The sequence below is a fragment of the Hemibagrus wyckioides genome, linkage group LG01, assembly GCF_019097595.1.
Source record: "Hemibagrus wyckioides isolate EC202008001 linkage group LG01, SWU_Hwy_1.0, whole genome shotgun sequence".
Taxonomy (NCBI): domain Eukaryota; kingdom Metazoa; phylum Chordata; class Actinopteri; order Siluriformes; family Bagridae; genus Hemibagrus; species Hemibagrus wyckioides.
This window is the reverse complement of record NC_080710.1, coordinates 9,502,518-9,511,824: the sequence shown is the minus strand read 5'-3', so window position 1 is coordinate 9,511,824 and position 9,307 is coordinate 9,502,518. Positions and strand designations below refer to the sequence as shown.

Sequence of the window (9,307 nt, the reverse complement as noted above, 5' to 3'; positions counted from 1 at the left end):
TATGAAGAATGGGATAAACTGCTGAAATCCATGTGTGCAAAGCTAGTAAAGATGTATGAAAAAAGAATTGTAGATGTAATTGCTGCCAAAGGGGCAGTATAAAGTACTAAATAAAGGGTCTGAAACACTGAGAATAAGAGATTTCAGTTTTGACTTTAATTTTCAAAAATCTTTAAAACCATGTTTTCACTTGTGCATATAAAGTGCAGATTAATGAGCAAAAAATGGCAACTATATCCATTCAAAATCAAATCCACAACACAATAAAGTGTACAAAAAGTAAAGGGGTCTGAATACATTCTGAATCTACTGTATATTAACGTCGTTCTGTGCTACCAAAATCTATGATCATGAGCAGCTCCTGAAAATGACACATTTACAACTTTTCTAAAAAATTTTATTTAGTTTTCAATTTACAATTTTTAACATTGTAAATGATCAAATAATCATGTTTAAGAACTACTGATAAAATGTCATGTGTTATTCAGTACAAGGTTAATTGAACAGTTACTTTAATAGGCTTCTGTCATCAGGGCCCTATAAAATCTCAGAAGAGATCAAAAATCCCCATTGTAATCAGTAGCTGAAGCTGATGAACCAGCACTGTATGTGTGCCTAAAAGCTTTATCTCAAGCTTTTTTTCTGAGCAGCACTCGCATTCACAGTGCAATGAATGAAGTTTTTGACTATATTGAAAGATAGATAAATTAAGAAACTATGACAATAGATACACAGTATGGCCCAAAGTAGCCTATGTGAACGCCTGTCCATGTGTGGTTCTTCAGCAACGTTGCACACTATTGTATAGCATGTCTTTGTATGCTGTAGCATAACAATTCCCCTTTTTCCTGTTTGAACGTAACAAAGCACCTGTGCATAAAGCAAGCTCCATTAAAACATGGTTTTGTAAGGGGAACTCAACTGCCCTTCACAGAGTCCAAACATCAACCCACACCTTTGGGATGAATTTGAACACCCCAGGCCCGACACACGCTCATTAGTATCAAACTTCTGTAATGCTATTGTGGCTGAATGGACAAATTCCCGAAACCATGTCCCAAAATCTAGTGAAAAGTCTTCCTGGAAGAATGGAGGTTATAATTACAGAAAGCAGAAATCTGGAATGGGATGTTTAACAAGCATACACTGATCAGGCATAACATTATGACCACCTGCCTAATATTGTGTTTGTCCCCCTAATGCTGCCAAAACAGCCCTGACCCATCATGCATTGTGTATTCTGACACCTTTCTATCAGAACCGGCATTAACTTCTTCGACCCTGTCTCCGGTTCACCACGGTTCCTTCCTTGGACCAGTATTTAGTAGATACTGACCACTGCCGACCAGGAACACCCCACAAGAACTGCAGTTTTGGAGATGCTCTGATTCAGTCATCTAGCCATCCATCTGGACCTTGTCAAAGTCGCTCAAATCCTTACACTTGCCCATTTTTCTGCTTCTAACACATCAACGTTGAGGACAAAATGCTCACTTGCTGCCTAATATATCTCACCCACTAACAGGTGCCATGATGAGGAGATAATCAGTGTTATTCACTTCACCTGATGGGGTATATTTCTGTGGCACATGTGTGGTCAGACGTCCACAGACTTTTGGCCATATAGTTCATCATGTCAACAAAACTCTTGCTACACGTACACTCTAAACGGGCTCAGCAGCCACAACCCCCTCCATCCCGTTTCACACGCACGCGCGCTGCCACACGCTCACGCGCACAGCCTTTTCATTCTGCGTTGACTGGCGCTCAGGTCGGACACACCGGGAATGGGATCTTTGGCGAAGAAAACCTTCCAATTTTTCCGCGTTTATGCCCTCCAGAGGCTCCTGTTTATTTTGCGGGAATAATTCCGGGTAGCACATTGTACTCAAATGTAAGGGGGAGAAAATGTGGTGAAATGTAAAAAAAAAAAAAAGTTATAGAAAAGACAACGAATGGGATAATAACTGCAATTAGGATTATGTAAAAGACTTTAAATATCTAGATAGATTCCCCGCACATCATCAATTCTAAAAAGATTTTCCTTTTTTTGTTTTTACTCACTCACAATAATAACGAATCTGATCAGAGCTTAATTAGTGATAGATATTACACGAAGGAAATAACCAGGTTCAAAAGAAAGTTCACGGAAAGTTTCCTGAAAGTTGCTGTGCGTTTTTTTGTGTATGGAGAGAGGAGGCATTGTGCATCAAGGTTTTTATCATGGCCAAGTGGTTTAAAGATTTCCCAACTCTGAAAACAGGCTCGGACCGACTTCGCTCTGCATCTGAATCCGGAGCGCAGACCCGACCCAGAGCGGCTCTGAGCGGCGGAACCGGAGCCAAAGCGAGTCCGCGGAAAAACTCGGAGAACGCAGGCGGAGTGGGTTCACTCCTCTCCGGGAGGAATCGCAAAAACTCGGCCGTTGAACTGGGCCGAAACCAATCGAGTCCGGGCTCGGTTAAGGATGCCAAGATATGGGAGATCCTGATACCTGGGAAAAGTAAGAAGAATGTAAAGATGGAGGGTTTCGAGGATCACCGCACGCTGAGGACAAGCGCCATCGGCGACGCGTACATGAGCCGAATGATCAAAGTGGATAAACAGGATAAATGGCAGGAGAAGAAATACAACAGTGCTGCTGCTGAAGGCACCTTGAGCGAAACAGAGCGTGGAAAAACACCTGTTAAAACTGAAACGGTGGGCAAACAGATCTGTTATATATGTATATGAATCACTGCTGAATTAACACACATTGTGCACCCTATTGTACGAGCTAATCATCTAATCAGACGCTGTATATGAGCTATTAACCTTGTAGTGCATCAGGTGTTAACCAATACACTATGGAAAACCCATCAATGAATTAACTCCATATATAGGCCTAATAGTGTCCAAATGAAATGAACAAAAATACTGCTTATGTGTTATTCCATAAAGTAACTGATCACTGTAGGAGTTCATGAATGTGATAGAAAAGGTAGGCATTTACTGGAAAAAGATTCACGTGCTTTGTGTGTTTGTCGTGTAGCTCTGAAGCAAAATTATTCCTTCCTAAAGCGTCCCTGTATAATCCATATTTTATATTATGAACCTGTGGTTTATCTAGTTTGAGTTTTTACTGCGTTGCACCCATGGCATGCCACAACTCCCCTTCTTCTCTTCTAATGTCTGTGGGAACCAAAGAAAACGATTTTGTTAATTAATTAACAAAAAAAAAAAAAAAACAAGATCGATATCTCTTTTCCAGCTTCCTTTGTTTTTGACCATATCCCCTTTCCCCCACCCTTACACTACATCTCTCTCTCTCTCTCTCTCTCTCTCTGTCTCTCTCTCTCTTTCTATGGTGCCTCCCATTCTCCTTTCCTATCCCCTATTTGCTGTGTGCTTACATTACGATCAGCCCAAGTACAGTAGCAGGAGAGCAAGCACAATGAGCACAAACCTTTCCTTGCCTCTCTTCCTGTCTCTATTCAGTCATCCTACACACACACACACACACACACACACAAAGAGTTTAGACCCTTATACCTTTCTTTCTTTTTCTTTCCAATGTCATTTTCAAACATTGATATGCCCAGGTGCAAACACACACACACACACACACACACACACAAACACAAATAGAGAAAGAATAGATTGCACACACAATACAATGTGTCTTTTCATTCCATCCCCAGTGAAGGTAGCGTTTGAAGAATTATGTCACTTGACACACATGCTGTAACCCATAGATGGACTGGCCCTCCAGCTACTCTTTGAACATAATACCACAGAAATGAGACTCTCATGAAGTCAAGATTAAAAAAAGTCCAGGGGCGTTGGTGGTGATGTGTGTATCTTTGGATAGAAGTGTGTGTGTGTGGGTGGGTGGGGGGACGACAACACAATGTCTTCTGATTCAAAGGTGTTTTTAAAAGTCATTTTAATGAATGTCCCCTTACTGGATTTGTTGTGATGCATATTAAACAACTGTAACAGCAGAAGCAGTTTATCTGCCCATAAGGTTTCATTATATAAAAGTGAATAAGGAAAAACCTTGTTAAACTGGAAACAAAAATGGCCCTCAGTAAATTGTTATAAAATTTGCTTATTAGTAATTTGCTTATTTAGTCTTGTAAAATCAGCATTTTAGCACACTGTGGGCTATATAAAGGACATGATCCATGATTCATTAATATTGTAAAATGTAATAAGTTATTTGTATGGTGGTTGTTGTTTTGTTTGTTTGTTTTTAAAGAAAACATGAATCTAAATGTGTTTCCAAAAGATTCTTGACATTTTCCAAAAAAAAACCCTGTAAAAAATTTATGCGCAATTAACTTACATTGTAATCCCAAGTGATTCATGCTAGCATCTTTCTTTCCCTCTAAACAGCTGATTATCCTGGAGGACTATGCAGACCCTTTTGATGCTGAGAAAACAAGAGAGCAGAGAGAAGCTGAAAGAGAAGGAGAGAATGATGGATATATGGAGCCTTATGATGCCCAACTCATTATCACAGGTCCTCTATCTTTCACTTTTTATCTACATTGCTCTTTTTGCTCGTATTTTTCTATTGTCTTCTTCTTAAAAAAATGCGCATTCGCAGTCTTGATGACTGAAGGACTGATTTTTAGGGATTTAAAATCACAGCACCCTGTTTTAAATGTCGGTCCCCCCCTCGGGTGGTTGCTACGGTGATGGTGTTGTGCAGGGACAATGGGTGCAGTTTCCTCTTTCTGCTTCCCGTTTCCTGTCTGTGTTTCCTTTGCCCCATTCTCTGGGCAGGAAGTTGACCCCTGCTGTCCCCCCCAGTGTGCTGGACTGTGTGAGAAAGCCCCCCCTCCTCTCCCAACAGTGACTTCCTAGAGCTCAGGAAGTAGGTCTGCTAAACGAGCCAATCGTAAGCCAGGGCCGTCCTTCCCTTGGTACTGCCATTGTTTTCTCACACAATAGGCCAGACACAAAGTGACAGCAGACTAACACAGCTTGAAAGATGGAGCACTGCGCATTTGTTACTGTTCCCCCCTTAAAACCACAATACGTACATTGTGTGCTACAGGCAACTGGAATTTTCTTTCAAAAACCTCCTCACTCATTCAGGAGGCTAAAGTATATGGAGTATCATTCAGGAGACTAAAATATATGTTCATATGAAGTATATGAACTGATAAAGCATCTCAGATAAATGGCTTTAGCAGGCTTTTCAGAGTGACCTTGAGTGGCTAGATAACTTTCTTCACTTTACTGAAAGTTTCATGGATGTATTAAGCATCTCGAGATCTTGAGAGATAGACATATCTTGCTATAAGTATTATATGTAGTAGTATTGCACATAGCACACAGTATTGCACATAGCACATAATCATCACCTATACTTAAAGGCTATGGATATTGAAATGTGGTCTGGGAACACTCAGAGGTCTCAGAAGCCTTGATGATTATTATTATTATTATTATTATTATTATTATTATTATTATTATTATTATTATTACAGCAGGAGAAATCACACCCTTCCATATCAAAGCTGTTCAAGATCTTAGTCGTGGAGTTCTTGAGTTCTTGTTCAAGACTGAGCTCTTATAGAATTATCTTATAGAAAACTCATTTTGAATTGTTCTTTAATCCAATCCTGAATAACTTAAAAACAAGCAGGCATATAAATAATGTCACTTTGGCCCTTATGTGTAAAAAAATTTTTTTAGCGAAAATATTACTGTACACATTAATGAGCCTAACTTATGAACAGCTATGTTAGGTTCATTAAAATAAATCTGTGCATTTTTGCAGGAGTGTCTGATTATAAAAATCTGCTTTAATGGATCAGTTGTGTCCGTGTATATTATGTATGAGCTGAAAGTGACCACAGTTCAAGATTCAGAATGAGTGAAATGAAGATGAAACCCAGCTTCAATCTGAGATGTGATACAAAAAAATACATTGTAAATAGGGCAAATATTCCATTGCCCATCTTCGGCTATCTAAATAATGCTATTTTATTTCACTTATCTTAGATATGATTAATACCAATACCAACTGTATTTGGTATTAATTTTATTAATATTATATTTTAGAAATAGATTGATAAATTAAGCAATTTATCAACTTCTTGTGATTTTTAAGGTTTTCAAGTATTTGCATGTATGTTATGTCCCTAATCCATCTACAGTATCATTTGATGCTGTACATCCATGTCTATTTAATCAAAATATGAGGCAAAAATAGGACCCAAAAATGAAATCCATTGAGTAGTAGATTGTAACCTCTGATTCCCAGTGCTGTAATATTTCTCTGATGTAGTAAACAGGTGACAGGTGACTGAATCACCATAGAACCCTGCTCAGTGTAAGTGTGTGAAAGGTCAGCCTTTGTTCCCATAGAGATTCGTCGGCGCGGGTCCAAGGACCTTCTGAAGGTGTGTGTGGTGTTGAACGGAGGAGAAGGAGAAGGATCTGGATCCACACAGATCTACGACGTGCCATATGAGGAGGTTCTGGAGGGCATCCCCCTGACCCGGCCCGAGTCTGACCCCCGACCACCTGCAGAGTACGAACTCCCGTGGGAGTGGAAGAAGGAGCAGATTGTTCGAGCACTGTCAGGTAAGTCTAGCATTACATCCTCATTTTAAAAAATGTATTTAACATGTTTTACACCATGATCTTAAAAGTAGTTTTGACTGTTGTATTATTATTATTATTATTATTATTATTATTAGTAGTAGTAGTAGTAGTAGTAGTAGTAGTAGTATACTTTTAAACATGTAAACAAATCATTTTAGGTCTGTCATATGACCTCCATCAAGAGAATTCCCAAGCAAGTGAAATATCGAGTGTCCATTTTTTTCTATAAAAGAAATTCATATTGATTATAGATAATGCTGGCGCCTTATAGCTCTGGGGTCCACAGTTCGATTTTAAGCTCAGGTTTCTAAGCTCAGGTTCTCCACATCTACATGGGTTTCATATAAGGTCTTGATTTAGTCTGAAAAAAGGCTAAATATCCTCTCAGTGTGAATAAATGTGCATGTGAATGTGTGTGTATATGTGTGTGTGTATGAAACAAAATGTCAGTTTTCCTGCCTTCTTCACAATTTTCCTGAGATTCCTGATTTTAAATCTTAAAAAAATAGAACACCAAAAAAATGTTCAGCAAAGAGAACATGAAGATGAATTAAGGCACTTTCATGTATGATATGGATTTGGATGGTTATTCGTATCAGCTATGAACAGATTAAATATGAACTGTTTAATATGTTTAAATGACAATATAAGATTTGACCTGTTTATGCCAGTTAATGACAGAAATGTATTTATCGGTGCAAATCTGATTAGTTATTGAGAAAATGTCATGGAATGAACAGCATTATTGCTCTATCTTCACTCATTAGCTCAGTTTGATGGTGTGGAGAGGGTGTCTAAAGAGGATGCTGCTCCCACTGGTGTTAAACAGCAGACTCTGCGATCTGTGAAGAGCTGGACCCCCAAATCTCTGCGCCTGTCCCCTCCATCTTCACCGAAAGCCAGCCCGGACTCTGAGAGCCATAAAGTGGACCCCACCGTGCCCCTCGAGCTACAGAGGTGTGTATCTCAGACTTTTCACATATACCTGTGTACTCTAATTTTGAATTCTGTGCATTGTTGCTATATAACGTCTTGACACATTAATCAGAAGCTAATAAATCCAACTATATCATCGCAGACTCAGTGGTTTCTTCAAATATTGTCTTATGAATCAAAATCATACTGTATCGTATTGTAGCAGATTCAGTGGTATCTTCTACTTTCATATTATTGCTTTCAGGTCGAAATCATATTGAATTTTATAAATCCTTAGGAATACAGACCTAAAAAAAAATCAAATTTTGTTATTTTGATGAAAGTGCAAATTACTTTCTACTAGTAGATAGATTGTCTAGATTAAGAGTACTGAATTACTGAATTATTTGTTTGATTTTTGCAATGATTAGAAGAAAATTCACTGCTCACGCTATAATCTTACATGGGGATCATTTTCATATCAAGTGAAGATTTAGTCATATTTGTGGCAAGTCATTCAGTAGGACTGAGTTTTCAGATGGAAATTTGATAATGTGTTTGATCTATTTTTATTTCTCTCTTCTCATTTCTGCATGGTAGAGCGAATCATAATGGATTTAGTAATGTTATGTAATTCTCCCTCTGTCTTTCAAGCTGGTATCATGGCAGCGTCAGTCGTCAAGAGGCTGAGGCTCAGCTGCAGAACTGTAAAGAAGCCAGCTTCCTGGTGCGTGACAGCGAATCAGCCACCAGCAAATACTCCATTGCCCTCAAGTAAGGCTTTATGATAAATTAAAGCAAAACTTTGTATTGATTTGCAATGACTATTCCTTCTAAGCAAACAAATGGAGTGCAAAATGCACCCCATAACAAATCCATTTGGGGTTTATTCCTTTAATTTGTCGCATGTCTGTATTTAGGGAGTGTGTATTTTAGATATTAAAGGGTGAAGTGACTAAGCAATGATTGAAAAAGCTGATGTAGGTGATATAAATGCTTGCTTCCTCTGTCTGCCTGTCTATCTCTCTCTCTCTCTCGCTCTCTCTCTCGCTTTCTGTCTCTTTATCATTCTGTCTGTCTGTCTGTCTGTCTGCCTGTCTCTCTCTCTCTCTCTCTCTCTCTCTCACTCTGCAGGACCAGCCAAGGTTGTGTGCACATTATTGTAGCACAGACCAAAGAGTGTGGTTACACACTGGACCAGAGCAGCTGTGTGTTTCCCAGCATACCGGAGGTGGTGCACCACTACTGCACCCAGCGTCTGCCCTTCACTGGAGCTGAGCACATGACCCTGCAGCACCCTGTACCCCGTACACACTGATCAACACAAAAAAAACATCTCGCTACAGCTGAGCACATCATCCGGTCCCCTACATCACCTTGCAGACACACTGGGAAATCCTACACAGCAGTTAACATGTAAATGGACATGTAACTAATAATGATGCCACATAAATATGCACCAGCATGAAATCCACACTGAAATAGCCCCAACCTCATACTCATCCTTCCTCCCTGTATATTTGTGTGATTTTTTGAGATTTTTTGTTTCACTATCCTGAATGGTGCTCCCAAATTTATTTTCCTGACCTAAACCAAAGCCATTAGTCATGTACTAACCACTACTGACCCAAAGTCAAAGTTCAGTCACAGCGTTTAGATTATATAGTTTCTAATTTGTTTTTGAATATATTTCCCTCACACCCTGCTTTTCTCCCTGTCTGGTGCCTTCTGGAGTCTGTGAATGTTTTGGGTTTTTTAATCACCACTCTGCTAAAAGTGCCTCTCCTGT

The 9,307-nt window shown here is 39.3% G+C and overlaps 1 protein-coding gene across 1 annotated transcript; it reads left to right on the top strand.

Moving 5' to 3' along the window:
* Positions 1 to 1,738: 1,738 nt before the first annotated feature.
* she (Src homology 2 domain containing E) lies at positions 1,739 to 8,933 on the top strand. Its single transcript, XM_058398242.1, has 6 exons — positions 1,739 to 2,700; positions 4,378 to 4,504; positions 6,364 to 6,582; positions 7,371 to 7,560; positions 8,173 to 8,292; positions 8,653 to 8,933. The coding sequence occupies exons 1-6, from the start codon at positions 2,224 to 2,226 to the stop codon at positions 8,834 to 8,836; spliced, it is 1,317 nt and encodes a 438-aa protein (XP_058254225.1). The 5' UTR covers positions 1,739 to 2,223; the 3' UTR covers positions 8,837 to 8,933.
* The last annotated feature ends 374 nt before the right edge of the window (positions 8,934 to 9,307 follow it).